The 17778-nt window shown below is 47.6% G+C and overlaps 1 protein-coding gene across 9 annotated transcripts in view; it reads right to left on the bottom strand.

Annotated features, from left to right (window-relative positions):
• The window catches only part of SLX4 (SLX4 structure-specific endonuclease subunit), a 29758-nt gene that overhangs the window by 700 nt on the left and 11280 nt on the right, over window positions 1-17778 (bottom strand). For 8 of the 9 annotated variants that reach the window (XM_027683845.1, XM_027683846.1, XM_027683850.1 and 5 more), the window contains 10 exons: window positions 16143-16358; window positions 14983-15197; window positions 13622-13935; window positions 11894-12176; window positions 10543-10631; window positions 7797-7943; window positions 6012-6181; window positions 2368-4817; window positions 1154-1256; window positions 473-940 (listed from right to left, as the gene is read on the bottom strand). In XM_027683845.1, the coding sequence (XP_027539646.1) occupies window positions 473-940; window positions 1154-1256; window positions 2368-4817; window positions 6012-6181; window positions 7797-7943; window positions 10543-10631; window positions 11894-12176; window positions 13622-13935; window positions 14983-15197; window positions 16143-16358 (4455 nt within the window). The remainder of the gene's footprint in view (window positions 1-472; window positions 941-1153; window positions 1257-2367; window positions 4818-6011; window positions 6182-7796; window positions 7944-10542; window positions 10632-11893; window positions 12177-13621; window positions 13936-14982; window positions 15198-16142; window positions 16359-17778) is intronic. The other variant, XM_027683849.1, reaches the window with a different exon arrangement.

The following is a 17778-nucleotide window of genomic DNA, read 5'->3' as shown; positions in this document are numbered from 1 at the left end:
CCCTACTGGCACTCACAAAATGAGTGAGGCAGAACATGGCAGGGGGTCTGCAAACTTCCCCATCCCAGCTGTGACAGCGCTGATCTGGAGCTGTCTGGCATTCCAGGCTCCTGACCCATACTGCGTCAGGCTCTGCCCAGGGTGCTGTGCCAAGCTCTCCCAGCTCCAGCTGCAGGTTCTCATGAAACATGGAGTGCTCCTTGTCACTAACTTGTAGACCAGACGTGCTAGTTCTGGATCTTGCCCACACACAGCCACAATCCCTTTTATGTTCTGAGAATAGCTCAGTGGGAACAAGACTGAAAATCCAAAGCCTGTTCCTTTTGGAGTAGCATGCTGAGCTCCAAATGACACACCCGAGGAGGTGGCAGGGCCATTGTAGCCACACAGACACTCACCTCTCTTTGCCTCATTCCTACCTCATCTCTGTCCTGCACCATTGAGTGTTTTGGTTGGGATTTTGTTGCCTTACCTCTGTGATCCAAAGGAGATGTCGCTTCCATCCCCTGAAGAAGCTGCCGACTCCTGAGATGCGGAGAGCGTTGGTTCCTCACCATCAGCTGCCAGAGGCCCTGAAAAAACAGAGGGCTTTTCTTGCTCTTTGGCTCCTTCTGGGTGAGGTGTCACTTTAGTTCTCTCCTTGGGTGCTGCACAGCCCTTCCCATAGGATCCATCATCAGCCTTATCCATAGGGAGCCCTGAAGAAGCCGTGACCACCTGCTTCCTCTTGCCCACAGCCCTGGAGGCGCCGGCGCCCTTCCCGCCTCCAGCTCGGCCTGCCTTTGGCTGCCTCGGCCGCCTGGCCAGGGACTTCTCTGGGAGAGGCTGGGAATAGGGGATGTCATCCTCAAAGTCAGAGTCCCCGTCCCGGTGAGTGTACTGGAATATCTCCTTCAGCTTCAACACCATCTGGCGTTTTGGGAGAGCGCGAACTCCGAATCTGGAAGAGAAAGGTGGGAGTTTGGGTTACAACAACGCTGCACCTTCCACTGTCACAGCTCAGGACAAGGCTCAGGCTGGGAAGCGCAGCTGGAAAAGTGGGATGTCACCTCAAAAAGCACTGGCTGGAGCTTCACCATGGTTCACCTTCTTCCACACCACCTGCCAGCAAGTTCCTGCTCTGAAGAGCTGCACTGGTGAAGGTAACACTTACCTGCTCAACTCCTTCTTCAGCTGCGGGGTCTCCATGATGGAATAAGCTGGCATGGGGGTCACTGGAGTGCTGGGAGACCTGCTGTGCTCCTGACAGGAAGGTTCTGCAGCAGAATGAAATTATCATGATCAGAATTAGTAGAGAAAGAACTTAAAATGGCTGCTAACCTCCCCTCTAAGTGGCAGAAAGCTAATATTATTGAGTAATTGTTTAATAGCAACTACTTTCTTCTAAGCTGTTTTAGTTATTACTCAGCTTCATATTGGACTGAACAGTCAACACTTTTTTTTTCTCTAAACTGGGATACTTGGTTTTAATTGACTTTACATCAGAAAACAGCTTAAATTGGGACATACATCACATCTGAAAATGAGGCCCATTCAGGGCTTTGTTAGAGCAGGGAATGTTTACACAGCAGTTAAAAGCCATGTTTACTGAATTCTGGGCAGTGGCTCTTCTCCCAGGAAAGAAATTTCATAATAGAGACTTGATGCAGAAAAAATTGAGCAAATCAAGCTACTGGGGTCCAGAATTAGATGCTGATTTAATGACACCAGTTTACTGATACCATGAAGCACAGTCAGTCCCACACATCGTGTTCTAAACACCCCTTAAACTAATCACTTAGTATGGCATAATTAATAATATATTTCATTAGATACTGTGACATCAATTACTGGTCTTACATGGAAAGAACCATGCAAGGATGTGTGCTGGGCACGCAGAGGTCTCTCACAAAGGCCCAGATCCAGCAAGGAGAAGGCAGCAGGAGGCAGCAGTGCACCCATGGAGCTTTGCAGGATGCAAGAGCTTTGCTTTGCTGCATGGATGTGTGAAAAGCAAAAGTGCACAGAGCAGCCACTTCTACAGGGAGCAAATGTGCACTGGCATGCAGGCTGAAGGCTGTGTTTTGTTCTGTTTTGGTTGTTTTTTTCTCTCCAGGTACCCACAAGCTGCTGCAAGGAGTACTGCCACTATAAAGGACTGGTGTGAACAAAACACAAGTGGCTACGCTCCAGGAATCCCACATTTATTCGGGCTCTCTCCCACAGCAAATGACTGCACCTTCTTTGTGCCTGGCCCTGCCAACTGCTTCAGATCAGTAGGCCCAAAGACCCTTTTAATATATCAAGGGTGCCACAGGTGAGATAAGCACTTAAAATAAACACAATTTTAACTAGTCCAATAAATCTAGTAGGAATACAAGTTCTCACCAGGAGTCTTGACAGGATCTATCTGACAGGCACCAGCTGCAGCTGCCAACCTCTGAGACAGAGGAAGAATCTCTGGGACCTCATCTTCCTTCTCTTCTCCATTCCAGTCGTCCCAGATTTTGGAGTTGAGGTAACTGGGTCTGCTGCCCAAAGATGAATATGCCTCAATAGGGCTCTTCTCAGGGCAGAGCAAAGTTGTTCTCCTGCCAGCAGGACTTCCTTGGAGAGGGGTGCTGCCCTTAATTCCCTGGGTGTGGACTGGGCTCTCCCACTGGTCCTGCCAAGAGCCAGGGCTGGGGCTGCTGACCGTGCTGATCTTGGCACAGCTGACCTGGCCGGAGTCCTGGCTGTCACCTCTGACTGGTGACAGGTACTCAACGTGCCAACAGTCATCAGTGGGGAGCGGGGGCTCCTCACAAAGCAGGACACTGCTGCCCAGAGAAGGCAAACTTACTTCCCTTTCACCGTCCTCGACCTCCACCACGCTGATGTTTGGTCCATCTTCCAGGGGCTGCTCATGGCACGGAGGTTTGGATAAACCTGAGACATCGGCACATTTGCTTTTCGTGTTGGTGTGGCCAGGGGAAAGGAGAACTGGATCCACTGGAGGAACTGGTGGGGAGCTCTTGGAAAGGGAGCCTGCTGCTGGGTTGCTGGACATGCTCCTTTCAGTGGCTGAGTTCTCCATAGGCAAATCTTTATCTGACAGTGTTGTTTCATGGACTTTTTTTAAATTTCCAGTAATTTCATGGTTACTATGACCTGCTGCTAAGTTCTTTGTGCTGAGTTTAGATCTTGGACTCCTTAAAGAATTAATACTTGTGACGTGAGTCTGTGTTGAGAAGCTTCTGTTTTTGCTCAGAACTGGTGTGCCTGGCACAAGCCAGGAGCTGTCTGTGCCTGAGGACATTTCATGACTGAGCCTCTTCTCAGGGCTCGGGTTTGGACTCCTTTTGCTCTCTGTACAAGCACCTGTTTGTCTGCTGAGGGGCAATTCAGGGGACACCTTTACATCTTTACTTACATGCACTGCATCTGTACTGCCACATGAGACCTGGGCTGATCTCTGCTCTGTTTCAGGAACTGATGAGGTATGTTCAGGTTTTGGTACCTCAGGACCTTGTTCTATGTCTGTACACTTCAGCTGCCCAGGGATTTCCATTTTCTGCAGAGCAGGGCTGGACTCTGGTGACTTCTTGTCTTGTTGTAACTCCATTTCATCATCAGAAGATAAAACAATAACATCACCCTCCTTGTTCCCCTGAGCTGCAGCATCCTGAGTCCTGCCTGGTGATGACAACACTGGGACATGTGTGTGCTTGTTTAAATCACTGTGGGGAAGCTCTGCTGGAGAAACTGTGTTCTCATTTCTCAATGCAGCATCCAGCTCCTTGGCTTTCTGGGAGTGTATTTCATCACATGGAAATGATTTTTCCTTTTTGTTTTGCTGTGGTGTTGACACATGGTCTCTGGCAAACTTTCCCTCTGATTTTGGAGATGCAGGTGAAGAGCCAACAGCAGGAAAAAGGGGCATATAAGGTTTAGGAGCTGGACTCCCACACAAACCATTCCTACATGGCGAGTGGTCTTTCTGAGACTTGCTGAACAGAAATGAGTCATTAAGATCAACATGTTTTTCATTAGGGGACTTTCCTGATTCTTTGATAACTTCTTTCATCGGGGAAGGCTCCCAGTGATCCCCCTGAGAGGCAGAAAACAAACGCTCATAACCATCATTTATAACAGTAGCACCCCGGGAACCAGGAAGCTGTTCCTCACAGTGATCTGCCTCCTCATGTGAGACCCGAGATGACTTGGAATCCTCCACACCTTCACATCCACTGACAGCCTCCCCTTCATTAGCACCATGGGATGCTCCATCCCATTTCTGAGGTTCACTGTGGTGAGGCACAATAGCGGTCTGTGGATGGTTCATGCTCTTGCATCTATTTATATTCTGCATTTTCTCTTCTTGTGCAGACAAGTCACATTTAGATCTTTCCACATCGGTGCCATCCCTCGGGACTTTGAGGCTGTTGCTTATTGAAGCAGATTCAGGTCTCTTTACCTCTTCCCCCTCAGGTGGCTGGTCTGTCCCTTGAGCTGTCTCAGTGTCACTGCAGATGCTGCAGTCTGTTCCCTCGCTCACCTCTCCTTCACCTTTAGCCATCTTCCTCTGAGTTGCAGCGAACTCATAGATCTCCTCCAGGTCCCGTTCACTCACCCCACTGTCATCTTCCTTCTGGCATTCAGGGGTCAGCATAGCTTCTTCCTCCTCATCTTCACCCACCCACACTGAGTTCAAGAGATCTTGGAAGTTCTCAGCTCTGTCCTCACAATCTTTGTCATCCCTCACAGAGAGAAGATCATCTTCTGAATCCACTCCAGAAGACACTTGACTCTCTCCAGTGTTGTTTTCACACTCTGCCATCAGTTCCCTGACACCAAACCTGTGAGGATACAATAGTAATATTAGTATTTCCTCCTCTGGTATTTTTCACCATTTGCCTACCTGATCACTCTTGTGAGCCTTGTAAGGAATTTGCAAGAGGATGCTTGTTTCCTAAGATGTACAAGTTCCACGATACTCCTAAAATTCATAATCCCCCTTTCCAGGTGTCACTCACATGAAAGCATCAGGCACATTCTTCTTTTTTGTGTTTGAGACTGACCAGCTACACGACTACACTAAAAAAATCCCTTTGCCACTGGCAATGGAAGAGACCTGTGGAATGGCTGGGGCTGGATAATGTCTGCCATGTGCAAATTCCATGGCTTTTTGGAGTGACAGGGCACCTCTACATATATTTGGGCAAGACCCAACCATTCCCTCCCCCATATCTCAGCAACTGCTTCTGTTTCAAGCTCTTTAATTAGTGTGTGCCTAGGACCATGACTGAGAGTGTGACTGACACAACACATTAAAGTTCTGAGCATCCAGTACATTCTGCAAGTGTTGTTCAGATGAAGTGAAAATCACATATAGAAGATATGCTCATCATGGTCAACATCAGCTGCCAATGCACCTCCTGAGACAAAATCCCTGGGCAAACTCTCCTGAGCACACACTGAACATAGAAACTCTCACACAGGTAAAACCTAAAGAGAGACTCATGGAAAAAAAGAGGGCAGGATGTTCTTATGTGTAAGTTTAATTTAAGATGTAGCAGAGGACTATGGAATTTGTAAGCCACTGAAACTGCAAAATATCAAACTCAGCCTGGAGGAGACTGAGGGGAGACATTGCAGTTACAACTTCCTTGTGAGGGGGAGAGGAGGGGCAGGCACTGAGCTCTGCTCTGGGGGGACCAGAGACAGCACCCAGGGAATGGCCTGAAGTTGTGTCAGGGCAGGGTTAAGTTGGATATTAGAAAAAGGTTCTTCCCCCAGAGGGTGGTTGGGCACTGACCAGGCTCCCCAGGGCAGTGGGCACAGCACCAAGGCTGCCAGAGTTCCAGGAGCGTTTGGATGATCCTCTCAGGCACACGGTGTGACTCTTGGGGATGGTCCTGTGCAGGGCCAGGAGTTGGACCTGATGATCCTCGTGGGTCCCTTCCAACTCAGGAGATTCTGTGATTCTGTGAAACTGGGGTCTGTGTGGCTGACAGCATGAGGGGATCCCAAAACATGCTCGTGACACAAACCTGGCAGCCAGGGCGCCGAGCTGGGGCCGCAGCCCCGCGGGGATGCGGGTGTCAGCAGCGTAGAGGTAGCGCAGGAAGGCGCCCGCGGCCTCGGCCGTCACGTCGCTCAGCAGCACACGGCGTGTCGGCGCCGCCCCGTCCTCCTCCACCACGAACCCCTGGCTGTGAACCTGGGGCACAGCAAAGCAAAGTCTGTTTGCTACGAAAGGAACAGCAACACCAACGTTCAGCCTTGTTCCTCTCAGCTTAATGCTTCTGTTCACATGTGTCCTGCTCCGGGACCAGGACCCGACGCCCCAGAGGGAAGGCAAGACGAGCAGTTATACAGAGCTCCCCATATCCTTCCTGACCCCGTGGATGTCAGCTTTGATGGAGTTTAATTACTCATTTTAGTCACACATATAAAAGGTGGTCTTTGAGTTCTGCACTTCATTTTGGAATCAAACTACTTCCCAGAGCAGAATTTCCAGAGTTATCTACACTTCTCTACAGCTGAGCTTCATCTGGTCCGTTTTGAATTTACCTACCCGTGATGCCCAAACTCTGGTTCTCACAGGAAAACAGACACCACACAAAAAGCTACTCCTCTGACTGGACCATTATCTTTGTGGGTCCAGCCTGATCTCAGGTTTTGGCCAAAATGCACCTCCAGCTCAGTAAGGTCTCACTCCCTTGGCAGCCAAATCACGTATTGTGTTATCCGAAACTCTCTCCAAAGTTAGGGGACCCCACACAACAGAAAACACAAGCTCCAAAGTTATCTCTTATTAATTACTGCCTCCTTGTTACTCAAAATCTCCATCAAAAAGGAGCACTCCCTCATCTATCCAGAAAATAAACATGAAACGCTGCAGGTGTCAAAAATACAGCACAGGGCAAATCCAACAACTCTACCCACACAAATGAAATGAAATCAGTGGATGGGAATGCTGAGGCCAGAGTAGAAGGAAATAGTAAGAGAACAAGAGAACGTGGCTAACCCAGTAGTTTTGTTTTGTGGGCACACACACATTTGCTAATAGCTGTAAAGATCCCCTAAAAAATTCCTATGAAGACTGCTGGGCGGCAAATATGAACTTGCTTCCCCTCCCTGAACTTTCATGGAGCCCTTAGAAATGGCCTGAGTCACCTTGGGGGGGATGCTACGGCCAACACACACGAGGACAGAACTAAACTTTCCAAAGGGCAGCTTTAAGGAATGCTCCTTTTGCCAGGGAGCTGCTGTATGGACTGGAGGCAGCTTCCTGAAAGGGCAGAACTCAAATATCAGGCTCTACATCCTGTCTGCACAGGAGCAGGCTGGGAGCTATTCAACCTAAAATGCTCTGGCAATATAAGAACTCCTTCACTAGCCTTGCAAAAAGCACAGTCAATGCAGACACCTCCAAAGCAAGAGTGACAAAACCTCTGTGTAGGTTAGAGTTCTTCCCAGAATCTTCCTACTCCCTGCTCACACTTCCCAGCCTGGGTGCGAGGCAGGACACACCAAGATGGACAAGGCAGTCTGAGATTGCACACGTACAAAAATTCAAGGGCAAAAAGCACTTGGGAAGCTTCCTCCATTGCTCAAGGGTGGAATGCAAGGAAGGATCCTTGGCTGCCCACAGACAAAGCACCACATATTTCACCACTTTGTCAGGATTTGTTCCGGTTTTCTGAGCTGAAGAACCACTGCTGGTCCTGAGGCCATTATGCCCAGCAGCGCTCTGTGCTGGTCCCGGAGCACTGAGTGGCCGTGGGTGACATTCCCGGTGACATTCCCGAAGGAATGTCAGCAGCACTTACAGCCTGCGCGGCCGGCGGGCACCGCGCGTACAGCACGAACAGGTGGGCGTAGAGGACCTCCCCAGAGTCCACCTGGAACTGCACGTCACTCAGGTGGGGGTTGTTGACCATTGCTCCGAAATCTTCAGCCAGCAGCCTGAGAGAGGACTGGGACACGGAAGGAACACAAAGACAGATGTTAGGTTACAGCTGTCAAACGCTCCCCTGGAAAAACAGAAGGAATAATAGAGTTTATCAGCACTGTTGTGCCTGAACACACCACCTCTGCCTCCTGAAGGTAATCATCAGGTTTATGAACTTCAGGTCTTCCATGGGACAAACAGACATTCCTGGTTTTTGTTTTCCTCCATTTTTTCCCAATCTGTCCATTGTGAAGGGCAAGCAGGTGTTGTACTCTGCTGTACTTGTATCACAGCACATTATCACCCTCAGATCCTCACCACACCATTTCCTGGTGTGGTCTAGCCACAGCCTGTAGCTGCCTCTTAATCTACTGCCTCCCACCACAGTTTTAGGAAACTGTAATTTCCACTTTAACAGGCTTGAACTCAATTTGCTATAATTAGGGTAAGAGGAAAGAGGATGACTCAGGGCTGGGGAAACGAGCCTTTCCCTCTCTGGCAGTGACAGCTGAGAAGAGCAGCTCTGCACCAAAGGGCCCCCATGGAATAAAACTAATGTAGGCATCCAGTTCAAAGGAATTTATGAAACACCTTTTGAAAATTCCACTCAATTTAAAAAAACAAACATAACTTCTACTATCATTCTAGAACCCCTTGCTGGAATTTTGGGGAGGGCTGGTTGATTGAGCTTCCTCAGGCTGGTTATGGTGATGGTAAGGTCAAGCCTAGGATATGCTGCCAAAGGCAGCCGGGATGAATGCTCTGGAGCTGCCCCCAGTGCAAACCCCAGGCAACCACCTAAAGACTCAGATCCCTCCAAGTGTTGCAGCTCTGGAAGTGGCCAGTGTTTCAGGGAAGTGTGAAACACTCTCAGCTCAGGGCTGGGTTGAGAGGCTGGCTGACTGTGAGCAGAAACCAGTTGATGGTTAACACCCTAATCAGTGATTTTGTGCTTTTCAAACCTACTGCAGAGCTGAGGAAGCACAGGTTTTATTCCAGGGAAAATCTGCAGCACACGCGGTTCCACCTTGGAACAACACAGCTCTCTATTTTATTATCAGGTTTCTACATTAGCAGTGGGCTGTGGAAACCCAACCTTTCTCCTTTCTCCAGCCAACAGTAATTAGCAGCACACACGGGAGCTGCTCCTCCAGCCTTCATGGGTGGTCTGGGGAAGACTGCACGTCGTGGCAGTGGTGTGGACTGATCTCCGAAGGGAAGACAGGAAACTCAGTCTGGAAACTAATCTGATGTTTCTTGCTTTTCTTATTCTTGGCAGGTGGGACACCTGCAAGGAGGTTCTGGGGAAGCCAGAAGCAAACACAGCCTCCCGATGGTCCGTCCCAGGCAGAGAGCCCAGAACAGCTTTCCTGCTGAGGCTAAAATTATCAGTCAAGAGTGGGGAAATCAAACAAGGCCAAAAACCTCCTGGCTGCTCCATTCTCTGTGCAAGGCCCAAAGACAGCTCTGAGTGGGTAAGTGCTGCTGTTGGAGAACACACCAGAGCATTCTCTCCTGCTGAGGAGGTTGGCAAGACTGGGCCCCACTGATGAGACCAAGGGCCTTCAGCACAGGGGGATGTGTTACCAGTGCAAGGGGTGCACCTGCTCTGCATGGTTACACTCTGTCTGTGCTCATATAAAGCAACAAATCTCTCCCACTGGCAATCCAGCTCTTCAGCAACACTTCATTTGCTCAGGAAAACTACCATGGAATCAAATTGTATCTCAAAAAAATGGTCATACTGGTTTTGCTGGGTGCAACTAAAGAATGTCAGAACAGTTTCTGTATTGCTAAAGGCCTCTGGTTTAATAGGCTCAGAAAACAAAACAAGACTTTTCTCCTGCTAAGGATTATTTTTTTTTAATACTCTCCAAGCACACCGAGAGTTTCTGTACCAAGCAGCTGGGATGCTCAAGTTTCATACTGATTCCCACCTCAAGGACTTGTCTCCTTTTAGAAGTATGTTAATCCTATAAGCACAATAGGAAAGTATGTTCTCAGGGCATCAAAATTTATCTGGCACCAAAATGTACCAGCTTTCATGGCATGATTATTTGTTATCAAACCAAAGACAGTGAGTTTCACCAGATAAAGTAGATAACCTTGGTAAGAAAATGAATTATTTTATAGACACTTTGGTTGAAGAAAACTGATAATACATTCATGAAGGATTACACATCCACTGGTGCATCTGGGGTAGGATGGGCTCTACAGAACACTACAGGCTTGATAAAATCCTCATCTCTGTCTCTCCTGGGCTGCTGCCAGTTTTCTCTTGGATAATCTGGGCATTAAAGCCAAGTCCTGCCTAACATGCTGCAAACACTCTCAGTGCTATAACATAAATCTTTAACTTGCACAGCTTGGCCTCCTGTTACCTGGAATTCTAAATCACCACTTGTCAGGTAGGACAGGCACTGAAAAACCCACAGGATGCTTGTGGGCATCAGTGAAACACCCCCAGGTGTCCTCAATCACTGTGAACCTTCAGCACCTCTTGGTTTCCACAGAAAGGAATGGGAAATATTCCACACTTGTAAGAACTGCACAAATGCAATAGCTTCCTTTTTATTGTTACAAACAAATACATAAAAAGTGGGAAAAAAAAGGCTTGTCCTTACTCTTTTACTGCTGCTCCTGAGGAGGCTCCTCTCTTTGGATGGGGGCACAAAGCCACTCTGTGGAGGATCACTGGGACTCAGTTCTTCTCCTCAGGGAAGAAAATGCACATCACAAATCACATACAACTTCTTTGTGAGCCAGAGTGACCTAAGAACTCCTAACAGGATCCTTGCTGTGACAGCTGCTATAACCAGCCTGGCTATGTTGAAGGCTCAGCCTCTCTCTTGTGCCTTTTTGGAGGGTTTGGCTCTGGGCTGTGACAGGCTGTGGGTACCCAAGCACCATTCAGCTGTTATTTATATACGTTATAGGACCAGGGATCATTTGCTGCAGTTTAGCAGGGGAAGTGAGGAATATTATATCCAAGTGCAAATGCAGACAGGTGAGCTGAGGAACCATGTTCTCTTTCACAGGTGAACAGGACACACAAAACATTCTGCTGAACAGCCAGACCCCTTCAAGGGGTACTATTGACCTTGAAATGTGCAGTTGGGCACCACATGCAACTGTGACTGGGGACACTAGAGAGCTGCCCATAGGGGAATTCCAGATGTTGGTACTTTTTTCAACCCTGTATAGGTACAGATAAACTCCAGGTTTGGATAATCCATGTCCAACATAAAATCACCCCTCTTGTGCATCTCTCATCCGATTGTCTCAAGACCTGAAAAGACAGTGCACACAACAGAAAGGCTGTCCAGACAGAATCAGGGAATGGTTTGGGCTGGAAGGGATCTTAAAGCCCTTCTACCCCCTGCCATGGGCAGGGACACCTTCCACTGTCCCAGATTGCTCCAAACCCCATCCAACCTGGCCTTGGACACTTGCAGGGATGGGGCAGCCACAGCTTCTCTGGGCAACCTGTGCCAGGGCCTCACCACTCTCCCAGGGAAGAATTTCTTTCCAATATCTAATCTAAATATACCCTCCTTCAGTTTGAAGCCAATTCCCCTTGTCCTGTCACTGCATGCCCTTGTACAAAGTCCCACTCCAGCTCTCTTGTAGGCCCAAGATAAGCAGGGATGAGGATTTTGTTCCAGCTGTTGAACACATCCAGTCTCCCTCCTGGCAGAAAATACTTGTTATCTTTAAGGGAATTCAAAAATAAAATTTAGCACCTGCTGTCCAGGAGTTCTCTTAAATGCTGGGATTTATGAGTCATTTCAGAAATGTCAGGTTGATTACATCTAAAGCTTATTGTAGAAAAATGTGCCCCCATAGAAACACCTCTAGGATCAACACCATCAACCTGTGGGTGATGTCATGGCTGTCTGACTTAGCCCAGTGTAAGTGTGGCTCTGTGAGGCTGAAGGAACCAGGGACAGGGCTCACAATGCTGCCAGAACTCACCTGGCTGCTCTGCTGCCTGAACGTGGCCAACATCAAGGTTCCATTGAGTAAGGGTAAGTCCTTCCCTGGCCAACTCTACCAGGTCCTGCAGAGTCTGAACATCCTTCTGGGTGGGAGATAAAAACTGCCCATCTCCTTCGGGGCCTGGCTTGGATTCATCAGAAGTTTGGCCTCCAGTTTCTGTGCAAGTGAGTTCCTGAGAACTGAGGCGAGGCTGAATTTGCTGGGATACTTCTGGCTGATGAGATCCCACCGATGGCACAAGGTTCTCTGGCTTATCATTCTGATCAAAAGAGGAGGGGAAAAAAGACACCAACAAATTAGGTCCTGTTTTATATATTTGCAGAGCTTGGAGTACGGTCTCTACTTCTTACTTTTGAAACATCTGTGAAGGATCACAGAGCATTCCCCAGGTACAGGGGCTTCTGAGGCACAGCTCTCTGCAGTTTTATGAAGGACTCTCCAGAGATAAGACAGCTCTGAACAGAAGAAAGAAAACTACAACAGAAAAGTTGGTTTCTCCAGGAAGTTGTTTTCTCTTTGCAGGCAACTGCCAAGCAGAGAGAAAGGATGGAGGAAACGCTCCCAGTCCATCATCTAAATATTTCATTACAGCTGGAGCGCCTGCAACAGTCCCAGCTGAAGCTCTCCAGGTGCTTCTGTTCTGAGTTCTGAAATGCTTTTGCAGTTACGAGTAACTAAATCAAACTTTCAGCTTGGAGCAGATATTTTCCAGGTTTGGACTCTGTTTCCCAATAAAAAGAGTTTGTTTATTTTTAAGTAAAAATGGTTTAGCCATTTCTCTGAATGGAAAGAATCAGAGGGAAAACACACTCTTGCCATGATTTTAAAGACCTTCCTACTTTTTATTTTTAAACTTCTGTGGCAGTTTTTGGCTTGAACGAAGGTCAAAAGTCTTCATAGAATGAAGTCCCTCCACCTACTCCAGCTCCAACCTGCAACAATCCAGAGAAACACTAGGCTTTGACTAGGGAAGAAGTATTAAACAAAGCACCTATATATGCACAGTAGTTTTTGAACAGAAGCACCAAATAATTCAAGGGAAGAAAGAGGGAAGGAAGGGAAGTGATATCCTTCTTCTTGGAGAGACTGAAAGAGCTTTGTCTGTTTCTGTGGGCACTTTTATAAAAATACAGAGCACTGAAAGAGGCAGATCCAGGTGAACCCAGAATGAAACACTGGAACTGAAAACTAGATCAAAGCTCACACACCCCAAGAGGCAGTTGGATGCATAAGGAAAGCCTGAAGTGCAAATGCTTTACTTTACAACTCCAGGCACTCATACCTCTCTGTGCCAGAAAATATCAGTCTTCAGTTCAATATTTTCACCCAGATCCTGGCTTAGTGCAACACAGGAGCAAAGCTCACACTAGGATTGACCACAGAAAAGTGCCAAGAAGGAAAATAAAAGTCAGGCTGCTGTAAACATGGACAAACTAGGAGCACAATGAGCAGGATGGGGTCCCTTTACTCAGTACTCTCTGTTCCCATCAGTTTTATTTTCTGAAAGCTCAAGGAATAATGTGGTAACGTGAGCCTTGGTCTCCTCCCCGAAGGGAGAAATAGAAGTTCAAGATCCCAAAACCCTGTAAAACCAGAGGAGAACAGGGATCACTTGTTTAAATACCAAATGAGGAAACAGAAGGGATACAGGGCAAGTGAACTAGTGCACACACATATCAAAGCAAGGACAACAGAGCATCCCACCTGCACAGGCTTCCAAGGTACAATTGGAGGGGTCAGTGCAGCAGTGTAGAACGATTCGGGGTCACAGGGTCCTGTCAGAGCACTGATCTTCCACAAAAAGCACTCCTTGGCTTTGGACAGTGGCAAGAGCCAGGCTGCTTTCCCAGATTCACCCTCCAAAATCTTGCTAATGGGAAGCTGGGGGGTGGGAGGGAATTCCACCTCTTCTGCAAGCAGCATGGCCACCCGCTCCTGGATCCTCCTGCGCACCTTCTCCGGGTCCTGCAGCAGCAGTGGTGGAGGGGCAGCTGGGCCTCTCTTACGTCGCTTCTTCTCTTTAAAAAGAAGAGGAACCCAAGTAAACAAACAGCAGAACACACAGGGCAGGGGAGATCCACACACCAGCTCCTCCAGCTGTACTCAGTGATGACCTAAAAGCTGAACACAGCAAGATTTCTGCAGGTCTGAAGCCACACATCACCCTTACAGCAAAAATGAACTGTGGAGAAGGGTGACTCCTCCTCACACTGCTCTGCTGCATGTTCAGGGTTTTGACATCTCTGCAAAATCTGATCCTTATGGAAGCCATTGGTAGCCATGCAGTCCACCCCCCAGACCCATGGAATGTTGCCTGTATGGCAGTCCTGCATAAAAAAGGGAGGGAAAACCACCAACAAATCCATGAAGGACTCCTTTTCTTGTGTTCTGTTCATGGATAACAAACCACAGCTCACACACATGCTGAGCAGCTTCCATTTGGAAATCCTGTGTCTTATTAATGGCCAACCCCAAATCCAACTGGGAGTACTTATTGGCAGGAGGAGACCTGAGCAGGGTCATGAAGTCTCCCCTCTCTACAGCTTTCAGTGCTCTCCCCTGCCATTTTTCTGCCTTTCTAAACCCTTCTGCATGCTGACACAGTGAGGCACATGCTCAACAAACTGTAGTGTACACACATGTCCACTGCAGAAAGGACACAGAGATAAGAGAACACTGAAAAAACTGCATTAATCCAGGCTGCAGCAGGGGGAATAGAAAAAAATCTACTGGAACAGCAAAAAATCACCTTTTCATGTTATTCCTTCTTGCAGTTTACATAAAACAACAGTTTATCTTAAGAATACTTAAGGATTCAAACCAACCAATCCGTGAAAAAAAGCACAAGATTCCCCAGGGATTTCACTGAAACCCACGGACATCCTGCTGCCGTTCCTGACTGCGTGTGGACACTGCATATTGTGGAAGCTCTGACAGCTTCAGTAAAACAGAAGCAGGGCTGTCATCCCTCCTGCACCCAACAGGAAGGTTTTGGTGGAGAGCAGGCTGTGGCAGTTACTCCTGCAATAGCACAGCCCCTGACACTAACTCACTGTAACACATACCTGATCCTGGCTTCCATTTGATTGGGAAAGCAGCCACTGGTTTCACATTTGTAACTGATTTTGCTTGCTCCTTCTTTTCCTGCTCCAACAGAGAGCGTGACATTGCCATGGCAACCTGCAAATCTTCATCCTTAGGCTCCATTTTGGCCCTCTTCTGTGTTTTCTTTGAGTCCTCGTTGGAGGAGCCTTTTCGCTTTGCCCTGCTCGGCTGATTGCTGAAATCCAAGAATGCAGCAGGAAGCCCCAGTTAATGTGACTGGATCAGAGACAAGAAACACTCCAGACCAGCTGCTCTACTTGCTCAGAGAGATTCCCATATCAAGCATAATAAAAACCATTCAGTACTTTCTTTCCTAGCAGAGAGCAAAGGATTTCTTATCATTCATGCAACTTAAGAGTAATTTAGAGAGAGTATTATTTTGGAAAGGTAAGCACAAGGCCACAGCACTGATGTAACATTGTTATCTCTACCTGGAATGGTTTTTTTGTACCATAGGGGAACAAACAAGTTGAAGCAGGGCAAAAACAAGATCCCTAGAAAATGTTTCCCCACTCCTCTGCTTCCACAGGGAACAGGCAATCCCTCCTCAGCACAAAGGGACTTACGAGCCCCTCTACTCAGGCCCCACTTGCTGCACTCTGAAGATTCTGCTCCAATCCAAATGAGCAGATGCAGCTCTGTACCAAAAACACATATTCACATTCCAAAACATCACGTCTGCTTCCTCTCTGGCTCAGGGTGAAAGCACATTCCCGGGACAGCCATGAGCCAAGGAGCTGAGGCAGAGGCACCGCAGATCTCAGGAGAGCCTGCACACTTGTACCCTGTGGTTGCTCAATCAGCTCAAACACACCATTCAGCTCTACTGAGTAATTGCCTCATAGAGCACAAATAATTCTGACAAACCAGTGTAAGGTCATTTACTCCCCATTTTGCTCCTGCCTGCTGGCTTTTAAAGTCATCCACCACCTGACCTCCTCTGAGGGAAAGCAAGATGATTTCTCCCAACTAACCACCACATCTTCCTCACCTGGTATTGGGTGACCTTCTTTGGGCTTCTTTGGGCTCAGGGCTCACCCAGCATGTGACTCAGCCTGGCATTAACTGTTCTCCCCAGGCCAAAGGAAGTAACCAGCACCTTTTATTTCTACCAGCTTACCTGGGACAGTGAAGAGGTGCATCACCAAGCGTGGACACCTGCAACTGCACTGCCTGAAGAAGCAGGTTAGGGGGAACATCCATCTCCACAGCACAGCGTTTCAGGTGACTGACTCTGCTCTGTGGGGTTTGGAACTGCTTCCCACAGATGGGACACTCAGGGACCACTGGTTTGCTGGAGGATGACATCTGTGCTTCCTCCATCTCATCCAGGCACCTGTGAGACCATGGCAAAGCTTACCTATGGAGACTTTAAAGCTGGCAACACTAAGATTTAAACCATCTTAAAGGAAGCACGATCATGTGTAACAGCCAGAAACATCCCCTAAAGAACCAAGAGTCACCTCTGTGACGAACATGACGTGTAACAGTCACAGGCCTGTGACAGATTATGGCCTCACAGGCATAGTAAAAACATATTGCTTAAAGGCAAGTGCAGGTAATAACCTCAGAATCACAGAACTCCAGAGTGGTTTGGGCTGGAAGGGACCTTAAAGATCACCCAGTTCCACCCCCTGCCATAGGCAGGGACACCTTCCACTAGATCAGGTTGCTCCAAGCCCTGTCCAGCCTGTTCTTGAACACCTCTAGGAACAAAGAGTTCACAACCTCTCTGGGCAACACACTCCACTGTCTGTCCATCACCTAATCCCTCTCTGCACTCATTCTAACATTCCAGCTAACTTAAAAACCCCTCTTAACAGAGAAGGGAGCAGTTGAATTAACACCACACTCCAGAGTGCAGCACGATCAACTTCTAATAATTTCTGTAGGCCAAAACTATGTAAAAATTGTACTTGTTCTTTTTCTGTCCTCTCCAAAGACATTCAGGGTGTGAAACCCTGGGTCTGCAGGACCTATTACAAAAGTCACTCCCTGCTTAGGTAATGACACACACAGGGCTGTGCTAAGAGACCATTCACCTGAAGTACTAGCACTGGTGATTACTGGTTTGCCAGTACATCTGTCCATCTACAGCTTCACCTCTTGTGATGAAGACTGCTATAAAAAAATCCCTATAAAAAAATATAAGCTTGTAACCTCAGCATGCTTAATAGTTCAGAAAGAAGATTAACTTCCCAAAAAGCATTTCTGACCCACTGTCGCTGTTTTAGAGCCTCTGTCCTCTCAAGCTGCAGTAAATGTCTGGAGACAGAAACAGCAATAACACCTCAAAAGCTGCAGGAGCAAACAACCCTGAAGAACAGGAGCCACTCAGTAACGTGATACAGGACTGAACAATATACATCACTCCTGCCTTCTGAAAGTGCTCAAATTAGGAATTTACAATCATTCAAATGTGCTGTTTCTGATGCTTTCACAACAGAGAAGCACAGAGTTTTAATTTCCAAAGAGCTGTCTGTACATAATATATTAATTGTGTTTGATATTTACCACTAAGGAAACTGTAAAATTAAGGGCAGTAATTTCAATTTAGTCACCTCTCTGAATAGTATCACCTTTCCCTCAGCAAACAGCTCAGACACACAGTGACATACCAGATGTCCTTAGACAAATTCTAGCAAAATGGAGCAAATGTGACTTTGTTACTGAAATTGGAAGATCTCAAAATCTGCATTAGGAGGGTCCTCATTAATAGAATTATTAAGGTTGGAAAAGACCTTTAAGATCCCCAA

Source organism: Neopelma chrysocephalum, unplaced genomic scaffold (genome assembly GCF_003984885.1).
Source record: "Neopelma chrysocephalum unplaced genomic scaffold, ASM398488v2 Primary Assembly neopelma1_65, whole genome shotgun sequence".
NCBI lineage: Eukaryota > Metazoa > Chordata > Aves > Passeriformes > Pipridae > Neopelma > Neopelma chrysocephalum.
The sequence above is the reverse complement of the archived record's forward strand: the minus strand, read 5'-3'. Positions and strand labels throughout refer to the sequence as shown.